Source organism: Nicotiana tomentosiformis, chromosome 7 (genome assembly GCF_000390325.3).
Source record: "Nicotiana tomentosiformis chromosome 7, ASM39032v3, whole genome shotgun sequence".
Classification (NCBI taxonomy): Eukaryota; Viridiplantae; Streptophyta; class Magnoliopsida; order Solanales; family Solanaceae; genus Nicotiana; species Nicotiana tomentosiformis.
The window spans coordinates 98,560,170-98,575,628 of NC_090818.1; the positions used below are offsets into that span (position 1 = coordinate 98,560,170).

Sequence of the window (15,459 nt, forward strand, 5' to 3'; positions counted from 1 at the left end):
AGCAAACTCCAGCATCTTATTAAGACTTTCCATCATCAACAGAAAAAGAAAAAGCGAGATCAAATCCCCTTGCCTAAACTCCCTTTTAGCCATTATTAAAGCATGAAGTTTTTCTTTCAATTGTTATTCTTGTATTTGTTTCTTTGTTGAGTGTTTACTTTTTTATCTAACAATCTAATTACGTGTCACGCCCCAAGCACCGGGTGCCAGCCACGCCTCCCCAGGTTTGGGCGTGATAAAGTAATATTAGAGCAAGTCGTGTCCTAGGGAGTCTAAAAAATCGTACCTATTAGAATCTCACCTATGAGGTGTGTTGCGTGCCACACTTATAATTGAGAGACTACATGGCATTTAGGAAATGTTACCCTTCTTTCGTTTCCGGATCGTGCCATAGAGCTGAGTCGTAAGAAGTCAGTATGAAGCTTCCGCCGAATTGTGTATGCACCAGAGGTGCAAGTATCACAGTAGAGCTTTAAGGCGTGGATGTAAATTCCAACTATGTGGAAGGGAGGTTATGAAAGTGACAGAAGATACGATGCGAGATTGAAAGGTAAGTAAGGTAAAGGTGAAGAAGGTATGAGATACTCAAGTGCAGAAGGTTGTGAATTGTCTAGACTTCAGATAGAGGGCTAGAAGCACCGTGATTCAGTATCCAGAAATGATAGTGGTGTCGTCAGTAGCATATCTTCCAGCCTATGGTTTCCAGGTACCGAGAGTTCTAGTTAAGAGAGTAAAAAAGAGTTAGATACAACGTGATGTCTTGCTTGAGGTTCCAAAATAACATAAGGAAATCTATGGTGCTAGCAAATAAAAGGAAGGTTGCAAGTAGTATAGATAGATAGATATGTGTAGGTAGCAAGCTAAAGTATGGTAGGGCGACAAGGTTTTAGGTAGATAGGAGTAAGGATAAGAAAAGGTGGGTGAGAAGGTGAGGAAAATAGGTAAGGCCTCGGGATTAAGCCCATCAAAACAAAAGAGCTGATGGTTTTCGTAAGTTATAGAAAGATCAGTATAACGTGAATGAACTCGGAGAAGTTTAATAGCATGTTTGGCCAAGTTTTTTGGGGGGTCAAAAGTGTTTTTGGCCAAAAATTGAGGTGTTTGGCCAGCTTTTAGAAGGAAAAAAGTGATTTTGCGGAGAAGCAGAAGCAGTTTTTGAGAAGTAGAGAAAAGTAGCTTCTCTCCAAAAGCACTTTTCTGAGAAGCATTTTTGAGAAAAATGCACTTAGAAGCAGTTTTCAAAAGTTTGGCCAAACACTAATTACTGCTAAACAAAGATTTTCAAATTAATTAGCCAAACACAAACTGCTTCTTACCAAAAGTACTGCTGAGAAAGCACTTTTCAAAATAAGCTGATTTTAGAAGCTTGGCCAAACAGGCTATAAGACTAGGAGCATTTAGAAGAGATAAAATGCTGCCCTGGTAGTAGAATAAGAGTGTAATTGTGATAAATGATAATAGGATGACGTTTAGGCCTTCGATTGAGTAATGATTCAAAGAGAAGAGATTTCATGAATTGCACGGGATTAGAATACCCCCATAAAATGAATCATGTTGGGATGCTATGAAATATGGTTATTGAAGTATAGTATCGTTCCTAGGTGGATCAAATAACTTCAGATGTTCCCCGATGAGATGTGAGCCCTAGTGACAATGTATTACGTAAGAGGTTTCAAGTTATCAGTGGTAGATTATAGATCAACATTAAGGTGAATCAACAATACATGGATAAAAGTTCCAAAGTATGAGATGAGATTAGACTGTCATTCTTAAGATGAACAGTAATGAGGAAGCATTAAAGGACTTAGTTTATACATATAGGATAAGCAGCGAGAGAGTAACCTGGAGTTGGCTAGCAGGCCTCGGTAATAATAAACCGAGGTAAGTGTTATGGTATAGTATGACCTATCTAGATGTAGTAAATCCATAAGGATAGATAACCAAGGCTATGAAACAAAATATAACAATAGTCGTAAGTTCGATAAAGTACCAAGCGAAGAACTTCAGTACACCTATAGATGCCATGTTCACAAAGTGAGGCCTACAAATTGGCTAAAAACTGGAAGAAAAGGGAGAGAAGAGTCGCATAGGCACGCATACAAGGACAGAGTCGTAGAGGCTGCAAGACAGAAGGTAGCAACAGTTACGAGATTGAAAGAATTCCGACCACATGTCGTGGTGTGAGAAAAAGGCCTAAAGGGGGGAATGCCCTGGTCTTTGGATTTATTCACAAAACAGTTACTTAGATGACAAGGACAATATTAAAGTATTCGTAAGAGCCGTAGGTTATGAGACTGATAAGTGCATCAGCCAACATTCGAGGACGAAAGTTCCTAAGGGGGAAGGATGTAACACCTCGTACCTTGGCGTTAGGATGCGTCGTAGTAATCCATATGAGTTGGAGGGGATTAAGGTCATACATGAGGTTATAGATGTCAGACCTCGTAAGTTTGACAAAACCTGGTAGTGTTATGCTTTATGTTATATACATGACATGAGGGAGTTTATAAATGAAGCTTTATTTATTATAAAAATAGAAAATATTTTCTCATAAGAATAGTTATTTTCTCCCGTTTTGAGAAGTAGTAGTACAAAACTTTATACTCTTTATATTTGGCTGGAAAATTCAGTATTTGGAAAATATATTTTGTGCAATACTTAAATGAGAATTTTGGATAACTATTAGGGGGCATCATCCACGTGAGATATAGAAAGTTGGCAGCAAGTTGATACATATCCTTGTGCTTAAGGAGGTGGTGGCAATTTTTAAAGATATGCGTTAAGTTGTATGTATCAAAGGGGTCCATGTCAAGAGAAAAAGTGACATTTACACCTTTTATCTCACTTTGTTGAGAATGCTATTAAGTAACAAAATTATGTGGCATTTAGTGATTTTCTTTTTTAGTAGTAGCAACGCGTCCCATTCTTAGCATCAACAAATTTTTGGTTGAGATTTCACTTTAGGAAACTTAGCGATACTCTTAACCATGAAATACAGAAACTCTACTCCACACGAGATTTTGTTCACAAGTTTTACAGTAAATTGGATATTACTTCGTAGTGAAGTAAGTTACGGGAAGCTATCAAGAAGGTGACCCAAGTTCGATCCAACGTCTACAACCTTCTACGAGCTTGTATGTGCATTCGAGGTTAGATGTTATCAGAAGGATTGACTAGTCGTAGTCATCCAAAGATGGATTTGAGATATGTTAAAGCTAATCCTTCCTTCTTTTGGCATGATCCAAATAACGAAACGTAAACGTAATGTTATTCCAAAAATGGTTCTACTCTTAGTAGTTAAGGATGCCTACGTTATTCATTCCTGTAAAATGTAACTCAAAGCATGTCTAAGTATGTTTCTAAGTCCCTATTGAGGCATACGATAAAGATGTTAATGTTCATAATGTAATGTTATATGCATCTTCATTTACCACCGAGCTATGGCCGGTTGGGCAGTTATGCATCCTCATTTACCACCGAGCTACGGCCGGTCAGGCAGTCATGCATTTACCACCGAGCTACGATCAGTCGGGCAGTTACCACTGATCAGTTGGGCAGTCATGTTACGATATGGATAATAGTCCCAAAGAGAGGCATTAAAGGTGACTTTTCACTTGAGAGGGAAAAATCCTGAAAGATGCAGATTATCTAGTAGTACTATCCTATTCACTATAAGGTTTTGATGTATTTCGCTTGTAGTTCATCTATTACCAGCAGCCTACTAATTTCAATCAAATACTCTATAGGGTGGGTGCTATTAGTTCCATCTCTTTCAGTAAGTTCTCTTCTACCCATCAAACTGGCAAGAATTCAGATCAATCCAAAAAGGACTGGGGAATAATGTTACACGGGGACCATCATCCTTCGTATACCACAAAAGTTGTATGGCAAGTGAAACTGATATGAACCCTGGTTCTAAGTGCCATCGCAACAGTGCCTCCTCGGAAAGTGTCAGATCTGGAATAACGGGTTTCAAACCCTAGAAACCCAATGCCATCGCAACAGTGCCTTCGCAACAGTGCTTTCTATGGCCGAGCCTCTTCCATCTCTTCTTCTTCCTAATTTTCCACCACACCCATCAAGAGCCAAGCTCCCCGCGTCCAAACCCCAGTAAATTTCTCCGGCAACTGAGCCCTCACGCGCCCTCACGCGCCCTCACGCGCCGCCAACTCGCCTGTTTGTCTGGCGAGCTTTCAGCCACGCGCCGGCGCGTGTGGCCTTTTCCGGCGACTTTTCAATTTTTTTCTTCAGACAGCCTCTTCTCGAGGCATTTCCGAGCCATCCCGTGCCAGTTTCAACAAATTCCGACGACTTTTTCTTTTTTCGGCCTTTAAACCCCAGTTTCTGACGATTGTTTCCTTTGTTCAGTACGAGAAAACCTTCCTCCCTTCATATATACTGTTTTCACCCACTGTGAATACTGTTATCCCGACTATTGAGGCTTTTTCCGGCCAGTTTTTCCGGGACAGCCACATTTAGAATATGATGGATTGTACAGAGAGAAGCTCTTTTTTCTCTCTAGAATCTAGAAAACTGGAAAACATGTCTTTTATGAAAGCTGTCTCTTGGCCAGCCCTAGAACTTGGGGGAAGATGCCATCGAAAGCTCGACGTAGGACAGGAGCCGCACTTCTCGCTGTCCGAGGAGTACACTCTCAGGCGCAAGGGTTTCTTGAAATCTAGTCTCATTGGGTCTTTCTCCAAATGGGTTGGTTCTCCGGAGGCTGTTAGGAACTGGGCAGCAGAGGTATGGAACGTCAAGGACGGGCTGAAAATATCGCAATTGGGGGACACTCAATATCTCTTTCGTTTTGTTGACAAGTCTCAAGCTTCGGAAATTCTTGTCAGAGGAAACAGGTGGTTCGATGGGAACTTTTTAAATCTAGACAGATGGGTGGAGCATGATGGGGTGTCTTGACCCTCGCTTCACTGGCGAAACATTGGTGGTCAACATGGTGGGTCTCCCGGTGCATCTTTGGTGTCTTGACCTATTCAAGAAGATAGGGGAAATCTGTGGGGGTTTTATTGATGTCACTTGCAGTTTACACGATCTCTCGCGAGTGAGGATTGTGGTGAGGAAAGGGGGCAGAATCCCTGTCTCCACTGTGGTGGAAGATGGCTACTTGAGTTATAGGGTTTGGTTGAGCCCTGAATTTCGCCCTATCTTTATGTCTGCGATAGCGACGGAAGAAAAGGGAAGGTCAGATATAAGGGAGGGGAGGGGAAATCAGTCTCTGAGGGGAGGGGAGGGTTCACCGGATCACTGGATTAAGCCGGAATCAAACGTTAGATCGAGAAGAGACGGGAGGTTTGAAATCGGGGGAGAAAGACAAAATTTTAACAGGAGGAGGAGACGTGAATGGGTCAGTGAGGCGGACTGGAAAGGCAGAATGGGACGGTCCTCTTCTACTTATCATAGGGTCGGGCATGTTTTCAGCAAGTATAGGCCTGGGCCTCCTCACATGGGCCCAGCAACTTTCCCCAATTCCATTAGAATTGATCCTAAGGGGCCCAGTTTATCTAAAGCTGCGCATGATAAGGCTCCTAAGCATATAGGAACAGTCGTTCCTCCTTCCTCTGGCCAAGGTGCTTCACCCAGTGGCACTCCTTCACCGAGCTCTAGTGACATGTGCCCCTCTACGGTGGCCGCTGCTGCAGGGGCAGAACCGGCGAAGGATTGTGCTATTAATCCACGGCCCCCCGCCTCTGATGGACCCGGTTCCATCAATCCCTCACCAGCTCCTGGGCTTAGTTGTGCTGAGGCCACACTTAAAGCTTCTTCTTCTTCTAGGGAGATTGTTGAGCATGCCCCTATTGATGTTAGTGTCGGACCAGTATTTTCAGTTAATATGCCGCCAAGGGTTCCGTGCTCTCTTCCGCCATGCTACCCTACTGATGGTTCTGGACATTCCTATAGCAGCGGGGTGTTAATTTCAGAGGTTGCTGACCCCCAAGGAAACGGTGAGACCCTTTCGGAGGTTAAAACTCCTAGTGCTAGCAATGATATGGTCTTGTATTCCTCTGGTAGTAGCAAGGAAAGGGCACATATAGAAGAAGCCTGCCCAATTTCGTCAAGGATCGGAGGAGGGGATATGTCTTTTTGGATGGAGGATAAACTATTAAACTTTGGGAAGTTTCTAGGTGTTTCTGTTGAAGAGAAGGAAGATAGGGTGTTAGATCTGTTGAGGGAGATTGAGCAACAATCTCTTTACGAAGTTGCAGGGAGGGAGTTGGGTAAAGGTGTTAAGCAAAATAACTTAGGGGATGTGGTGTATCAGAGAAAGGGGCGAGTGTGTGACAAAGAGAAAGGGACCTCGGCTAGGGGGGTGGGAAAATGGGGGCTATTGTTGCTTATGAAAGTTAAGATCCTTTCATGGAATGTGAGGGGGATGAATGACCCAAACAAAAGGGCCATCATCAAAGTGGGAGTTAGGGAGTGAGGTGCCAACCTAGTTTGTTTTCAGGAGACCAAAATGGAAGTTTTGTCGGATGCGATCGTGAGAAGTGTCTGGGGAGGTAGCTGGGTGAAATATGACTGGGTCCCAGCAGTGGGAAGTGCCGGGGGCATCCTACTTATGTGGGATGATAGAAGCTTGGAGGTAAAGGAGATTAGGAAGGGAGTTTTCTCTTTGGCAGCTCTCGTCAAAGACAGAGTGAGTGGGGTGGAGTGGGGATTTGGGGGAGTGTATGGGCCGGTAGGGGAAGGGTCCAAGGTGTCTTTCTGGGAGGAACTGGCCAATATTATGGGGGAATGGGACATTCCATGGGTTCTAGGGGGAGATTTTAACACTATTAGATTCCCGGAGGAGAGATTAGGGGGTAGTGTGATTTCGAGGGCCATGGAGGAGTTTTCTGACTTCATCAATGATCACTTTCTCATTGACCTTCCTCAGTCAGGGGAAAGGTTTACTTGGGCCAGGACGGAGGATTCCAACTCAAAGTCTAGAATTGATAGATTCCTGACATCTCCCTCATGGAATGAGCTGGTGCCGAATGTGCTGCAGATTCCTTTACCTAGGTTGACTTCAGATCATTTGCCTATTTTGCTAGATGGATGCAGAGGGAGGGGGTGCGTGCTCCCTTCCGATTCGAAAACATGTGGTTGAAAGTGCCAGGATTCTGTGACAAGGTGAAAGAATGGTGGACAAGCTATGGGGTATCAAGGACACCTTCATACCGTCTTTCGAAGAAACTCAAATTGCTCAAGGGAAATATTATTAGGTGGAATAAGGAGGTTTTTGGGAGGGCAGAGGTTAAAATGAGGGAGCTTATGCATGAATTGGGGGATTTAGAAAGAGGGGAAGGTGCGGGGAGGTAGACGAATCTGAGAAAGAGAGATTGGGGGAGGTTAAGAGGGAAATAGTCGAGTTAGCAATAACTCAGGAGACTAGTTGGCGGCAAAAATCGAGGGCGCTCTGGCTAAAGGAGGGGGATTCGAATACCAAGTATTTCCATAGGGTGCCGGTCGCAAATCGAAGGAGAAACTTCATAGAGTCCTTAGTTGTGGATGGGGTGAGGATTGAGGGAGAGGAGGAGGTAAAAGGGGCGATAGCGGGGTTTTATGAGAACTTATATAAAGAGGAAGTTAGTTGGAGGCCGACTTTGGGGGGAATAGAGTTCAACCATATAGGGAAGGGAGACAGCGAGTGGCTAGAAAGGGTTTTCGAGGAGGAGGAGGTGCACGAGGCTGTGTCGTGTTGTGCTGGTGATAAGGCCCCCGGGCCTGATGGTTTCTCCTTGGCTTTCTTTCAGCTCTTTTGGGACACCATCAAGGGGGAGTTGATGGAAGCCATTAAATACTTCCATGCGAATGGTGTTTTCGAGAGAAGTATTAATGCTTCCTTTATTACTATTGTGCCTGAGAAAGAAGGTGCATCTTGTATCAGAGACTACAGGCCTATTAGTCTAGTGAGGAGCATTTACAAGATTATTTCTAAAGTGCTTTCCAACAGACTTAAGAAGGTTCTTGACATGACTGTTTCGTCCTCCCAGAATGCGTTTGTGGAAGGTAGGCAGATCCTGGATGCTGCCTTGGTGGCAAATGAACTTGTAGACTCCAGAAGGAAAAATAGAGAATCCGGCTTACTTTGCAAGTTAGATCTTGAGAAGGCTTTCGACCATGTCAATTGGAAGTTCCTGGACTTCATTATGATGCGGATGGGATTTGGGAAAAGATGGAGGGGATGGATAAAGTTCTGCATTTCCTCAGTCAGATTCTCTGTCCTGGTTAATGGTAGCCCGTGTGGTTTCTTTGGCAGCTCCAGGGGTCTCAGGCAAGGTGACCCCCTATCCCCCATGTTATTCATTCTAGTGATGGATGCTCTGAGCAAAATGATGGATCGTGCGGCGGGCGGAGGTTTCTTGAGAGGATTCTCAGCTCCGATTGGGATGCTCAGTGCCCGAAGAGTCTCACATTTGCTTTTTGCGGATGACACATTGGTTTTCTATGATGCCGATATGGATCAGTTGACCTACCTGAAGCAGGTCCTGCAGTGGTTTCAGTTAATATCAGGACTCAAAATCAACATCGGCAAGTGTGAGATTTTCCCGGTAGGTGAGGTTACTAATATTGATGCCTTGTCTGGTGTTCTCAGATGCAAGGTAGGCTCCCTTCCCACTACTTACCTAGGCCTCCCTTTGGGCGCTTCATATAAGGATACTAAGGTTTGGAATCCAGTGATCGAGCGGGTTGAAAAAAGATTAGCAGGGTGGCAGAAACGGTATTTGTCAAAAGGAGGTAAGGAAGTGCTTATCAAAAGCACTTTATCGAGTATGCCCACCTATTACTTATCCCTGTTGCAAGCACCGGTGAGCATCACAGAAAAACTGGAGCGACTTCAAAGTAACTTTCTGTGGGATGCGGCGGATGGAATTAGAAAGTTTCATCTAGTGAATTGGCAGACAGTCATTTCCCCAAAGAAGTGGGGTGGATTTGGAGTGAAAGATCTTAGGGTATTTAACAGAGCTTTAATGGGAAAGTGGCTGTGGAGATTCGGGGTAGAAGAGCATGCTCTATGGAGGGAGGTCATAGTAGAAAAGTACGATTCAACGGGAGGGGTTGGAGGACCAAGGCGATCACAACACCTTTCGGGTGTGGCATGTGGAGGAGTATCATGAAGAATTGGGAAGCATTCAGTGGCAACATCACTTACAGGGTGGAAGATGGAAGGAGAGTCAGCTTTTGGAATCATAGGTGGTGTGGAGAGGATACTCTGAGGGTCTCCTTCCCCACGTCTTCAGAGTTTCAAACCAGAAGGAACTGATGGTCCAACAGATTCGTAAAGAGCATGCAAGGAGCATGAAGGGGGGGTAGTATGGGACCTCTCATTCAGGAGGAACATGCAAGATTGGGAGATTGCGGAGCTTCAAGTCTTGTTGGCACTGCTATACGGGCAAGACATGCTCCAGCCATACTGTGACTCTTGGAGATGGGGCTTGCGTGGCGATGGTTTGTTCACCGTAAAGTCCTTTTACCAGAGTATGTTGGTGAGAGAGGAGACCAATTTTTCATACTCCTCGATCTGGATTCCTAGGGTGCCCACGAAGGTGTGCTTTTTTGCATGGCTAGCGGCAAGGGGAGTGATCTTGACTGCTGAAAATCTCCGAAAGAGGGGAATTACACTTGTTAGTAGGTGCTACATGTGTAAAAGCTCTGGGGAAGAAGTTGATCACCTTATGTTGCATTGCCCTGTGTCCTCTGCATTGTGGAGGTCAATCCTAAATCTTTTTGGTGTTCAATGGGTGATGCCAACCACTGTAAAGGAAATGTTATATAGCTGGGGCGGTTTTCGTAGAAGAAGAAAGCAAAAGGCGTGGAAATTCGCCCCGTTAGCTCTCATGTGGGTAGTATGGGGGGGAGAGAAATAGGAGAGCTTTTAAGGAGATTGAGTTTCCTTTTTCACATCTCAAGAATAGTCTTTTATCTTTGATCGCTTTTTGGTGCACTCATTTAGCCCCTACTTGTATAGAAGATTGGGCGTCTTTTATAGAGAATCATGTTCTGATGTAAATTCTCTACGTCTTGGGTATACTTCGTGTACACGGGAGTTCTCTCCCTTTTGATTAATACAATTTACCTTATCAAAAAAAATATATAAGTATAATTAGTATGTATATCATGGCCCTCAGTGGCACTTCAGAGGTTCAGGTTGATTCTTATATCTCTCTCATTGATGTCAACTTATTGTTATGTTTCAGTTCTGCCTTACATACTTGGTACATTATTTGTACTGATATCCTTTTTGTTGTGGACACTGCATTCATGCCTGAAAGTGTAGGTATCAGTTTGACGAGCCCTCATAGTAAACGAGGTTAGCATTCAGCGAAGGATCGGTAAGACTCCACTTCCTTCAGAGTGCAGCCGAGTATATAAGTCATCGTGTCAGAGTTTTGCTACAGACTTACGGGTAGGTTGGGGCCCTATCCCGACCATATTTCGATGTCAAAAACTCTTAGAGGCTTTGTAGACACACATTCATTATGTACAGTATGTCAGAGGACTTAACGGCACGTGTGTATTCATGTTTTGAGTACGACGGATCGCGGATACAGCGTTTGCCCACTTACGGTTATACATTATGAGTTGTGGCCATGTTGGCCCATGATAGTTACAGAAAGAATGAGTTCAGCCAACTCGACCTATGTATGTTCTAGTTTTAGTCGAACGATCATGAGTTACAGAGTGGTTCGCTCGGGCCAGTACGGCACCGGGTGCCAGCCAAGCCTCCCAGGTTTAGGGCGTGACATTACGATAATCTATTAAACCAAATATAACACATAATAAAAAATATATGAGATAAAAAATAAAAAAATTATAACCACTTAACACGCCCAGTCCGATTTGACCCGTTAAAAGGGCTACGGATCAGAGGGTCCGACTGAGTCCAAGGGTTTCATAAAGGGGTCGAATCCGAACCCAAGCCGTTAAAGGCTTGAACCGGACCAGCCCAGACCACGACCAATGGGTCCAACCCTTAACGAATCGAGTCGCCGAGTTTAATATGTCTAATTGCAACAAAGCTAAAGAATGAATTATCATAACAAAGAGTAAATCCAAACATGGTAGTATTAATGCAAATTTTAGTACCCATTATTTACAACAATACATCTAACATTCTAACCAAACAACCATTTCGGCCATCTCATAAAAAACAGGCTACTTAAAAATTATGAAAACAAAAGGCAATGTCTTAATGTAGTTATGCCACCTCATGTTGATTGTGAGACTCAAATTGTTTCAATAATGTAGATGCTTCTGAAGTATATAGAACGGAAATCTTCTCACTATGCCAAATGACGACATAAATGCTAAGCTAAGTTACCTAAACGGACTTCGGATCCATCTATCTCTCTTTCTCTCGCTTCCCTCCAATCTCTCATTAAACCATAAAATGCTTGTCAATTCCTCTAGTGTTAGTAAGAGAAATTATTGTCACTTGAAGCGATACCAACACAAAATCAAGGGTGAAGCGAAACAACTTTAAAGAAGCGTGTGCTTCAACCAGTGAAGCGTAAAGTGACTATTGCAATCTGAACGAGAAGCCATCGTTTCTTTGAATGTGACATTAAAAGATGTGATAAAAAAGAGATATACGACCTGTTATTTGATTACTAGGATTTCTCTCTAGATATGCTTAAGCATTTTCTATATTTTCCTTTTCTTTTCTTCTTGTTCTTTGGTCTGCAACGACTCTTCCACTATTCTTTTCCTTTCTTCATTTGCTTTTTTATTGTTGTTTTTTGCTCTTCAATATGACTATTTTCTTTTTCATCTTTTGTGTGCAAGTCTTTTACTTCTAGTACTTCTGTTGTTGGACTTCTCTTCTACTTCTCACTTACAGTCTCTCTTGCAGGCAATGATTCTTCTCCTCTATTTTTTTGGTTCTCTACTTATTTTTCATTCTCGGTTCGTGATTTATAAGTTGAATGTAAGGAAAATAATTAAATGGATCTTCGCAAATTACTACTAAAGCAGTTAATATGAAATTAATGCTCCAAATTAGTTTTTAAAGGCATGGACGAAAGTTAGGGATATTTATACCTAACACAGGACAAGGCGTAAGCCTCACGAATTTTAATTTACTAATTATAAGTAAGCAAAAATAAAAGATAAATTATAAAAGTTGCATAAAACAAGGACAAAATAATTGAAAATTCAAAAAAGTTGAAGAATATATGGGCTATTAATTCAATGATCTAAACAAATATAAGTGTAATGCAAAAGTGTAAAAATTATTTATATACAAAGCAATAACAACATCATAGCAACACAAATATATTCTAGAAATTGGGTTCCACAATTGATTTCAACATTTTTAAAACATTTTCATCAAAAAAAAATCAACTTGTATTATTCATATTTTAAAACGTTTCTTAGTAAACATTTGTTTCATTATTTTTTAGAAGGGGCATTTGATTTATTATTTATTTCTTTAAAATAGAAAAATATATGGCAATGCATTAATTTATAAAACTTTCAACAAAATCAACACGTCATAAATCTATATCCATTTCAATTCTTTTACTTTCTTTTCTTTTTATATTCTCTAAAGATAATAGTAATTATCCACTCTAGAATATTCTTCTCTTTCCTTTTAATCTTTACACATACAAAAACCATAAGTATATATTTTATGGAGAAAAAAGGGAATGAAGCATTTATTATTAGGAGAATAGAGAGGAGGGAGTCCCAGGACATGTTGCATTCTCATTGCTTCTTTATGCTACCTACATCCAGGAAGCTCTATCTTACTCTCTTTCTCAACCATCTTTCTTCTTCTTGTTCTAATTGCAAATAAATCATTCATTGTTTCCAACTTATAAGATTCTTATGTATACAATATGATGGTGATTGCAAATATAAAACTAGATAATTGTATGTTGGATACTAGAATTAGTAACGGTAACTGCAATTTTGATGCTATAAGTAGTAAATTCTTATATGGCACTGAAGGGTGTGGCCTAGCCGACTCTCTTTCCTGCTCGATGGGTTAGCGAAGTGAGATGAAAACATAGGAGACCAGGGTGCACATCAGCTAGGTATTGGTGAACAAAATTACCAATACCTATGATGGTGGGAGGAAGAAAGTACCCAACGGAACAGCCTAGATTCACGCAAGCCAACCAAGACACCACCCCTTATTAAAAGAAAGTAGTAAATCATATATGTTATGTAATTTTTTAAATTGTGTGTCTTATTTCGAAGAAGCGAGTGCTTTGTTTCTCGCTTAAAGCCCCAGGTGTCTTGCCGCCTTTTGCACTATTTGCTTTTCAAAACACTGCTTCCTCAAATTCTCTTGACCGTTAGTGCATTACTTTGATTTCTGATTACTTTGAAGCTTTATCAACATACAATTCCAGTAACTTGCACACATAACCTCATCTTACAGATAAAGGGGCAATGTTCACAATTTCTCAGATGTAATCATTGAACTCGGTACATTCTTATCTATACTTTTGTCAAAATCCAAGCTTCACGTCAAATATGTCTTGCGACTGTTGTACAGGTAAATACTCAGTAGACATGGGGATTAAAGGCTTCAAGTTTTGCATTGCTGATACATATACGGGAACACAAAAACTATAGATGCAAATACAATAATCCAATGCCCAAGATAGCAATTAAGAAACATTAAAAGCAAAAACAAAACAAAACAAAACAAAAAAAAAAAAAGATATCAGATCAAGAATAAGAGTACAGTAAAAATACTGAATTTGCAGCTTCAAAACTTTGCCACTAGGCAACATCAAACTGATTTTATCTAAGATATTGTGCAGGCTGTATCTAACCTGTAACTCAGGATAGCACATTTGAGTTGCACAGATTAGGCCGTTTTCCAGCGCGGAGATTGAAGCATGATGATCCCCCTCAATTGTAAGAGCATTGGCTAGCTGAGAATTGAAGTTGCAGTACCATAACCTCCCAGAAAATCTTCAAGCAAGTAGTGTGGTTACAATCACAATAAATCCAGCACATGCAAAGTCAAAATCAATAGTTCAATACAGACTTAAAACTCAATTGCGAACTTTTTTAGAGTTGACTACACTTGCTAAACCATAGAAGATCACAGTTGGTAACTGTGCCCTAATCTGTTTTCTTCTATTTGGTAATTCCCACCCAATAGTGGCTTTTCCACTCCCCCTTTGTGACTCGACTCTTAACTTCTTGCTTAGAAGTGGAGGACCCATACAACTAGCTCTCTCGTCATAAACACTAATTCTACTAGCTTTTGCCTATATATGTGCTGTACCAGCCATCATCAATAGTAATACAAGGAGTAAGAGAAGGCATACCCATCTTCAGAAGTTGAAATAAGCTCTAAACCCTTGTTCAGTATCTGTTTTTGCGAAGGAATAGCCCCCACTAGCTGGTAACACTGGCTCAACAAGCTATATGCTCTGCACTTGAGCTCAAAGCATGACGGAATTGACTTTAACAGCAATTGCTGAACCCAATTACAGCATAGTTATTCAGTATCCAGCACTAAAAAAAGTTATTAAATTCCAAATTACAGCATAATTGTTGCTGTTAAGCACATGACTTACAGAGCGTTCAAGGTGGGCTTTGGCATGGTTGACATTATTGGAGTGCTTAAGAAGGAGAGTGGCGATCCGAAGCCGAGTTTTAATTTCGACAATAGGAAGGAACGAAACGTGGCTTTGACATATAGCTTCTAAGCATTTCACGGCTTTTCCAATTTCTCCCTTCTTCTCCTGATAATCTGCGAGTCCCCACAGTCCCTCCGCCACTGCTTCCATTTTTTCAAAGTTCCTAGAGTTACCTGTGTCCTTACGCCACCTTTCGCTTCCCCTTCGCCGCCGTCAACCGCTATATCGCCGGAGGCTTAATTAGCGGTGAAATTTTTCGGGCATTTCAAATTGGGGATTTGTCTATCTGGGTCAACCCGTTTGACTTCCGCAGTGAAATGACTGGACAGTGACCCTTGTAAATCGGACTATTTTGGACTTTCTTTTAGATTTCGACACGCGCGATTATTCTTCTTTTTCATATGTTTTTTATTTTAATAAACAAATTGATTTTTCTCTTTAGAGATCAAATATATAGATGTAAATTTGTTGAAATTCACTTGACAAAAATGTGCATTGCACAGTAGATAATATTTTTTCTATCATGGTATTGGAAAAATTACTCCATGAATCTTAATTACAAGATTCATGTTAAAACAATAGGGAAATATAAAGTTTTACAATAAAATTAATGAAAAAGGGTCAAAATACCCTTGAACTAGTGAAAATAGAGCAGTTATACCCCTCACTTCACCATTAATCAAGTGGAGCAAATATGCCCCTCCCACAAACGGACTCCACATCATATGTAAATCAGCATAAAATAATATTTTTTCTTTCACTTCTTCTACTTTCTCCTCCAACTTTAATTCCATTCGCTTCTCTTCCCCCGCACTCTACTCCGGCTCCACCACTTCTTTGTAAAATTCCTGTG

The 15,459-nt window shown here is 41.4% G+C and overlaps 1 protein-coding gene across 3 annotated transcripts in view; it reads right to left on the minus strand.

Annotated features, from left to right (window-relative positions):
- LOC104112568 (sister chromatid cohesion protein SCC4) overlaps positions 1-14,934 on the minus strand; it is a 56,543-nt gene extending 41,609 nt beyond the window's left edge. For 2 of the 3 annotated variants that reach the window (XR_011409878.1, XM_070181764.1), the window contains exons 1-3: positions 14,544-14,934; positions 14,292-14,443; positions 13,788-13,929 (exon numbers count right to left, since the gene is read on the minus strand). Coding sequence is in view for 2 of the 3 variants with exons in the window: in XM_070181764.1 (XP_070037865.1) it covers positions 13,788-13,929; positions 14,292-14,443; positions 14,544-14,756 (507 nt within the window). In the remaining variant the exon portion in view is untranslated. The remainder of the gene's footprint in view (positions 1-13,787; positions 13,930-14,291; positions 14,444-14,543) is intronic. The other variant, XM_070181763.1, reaches the window with a different exon arrangement.
- Between the last annotated feature and the right edge of the window lie 525 nt (positions 14,935-15,459).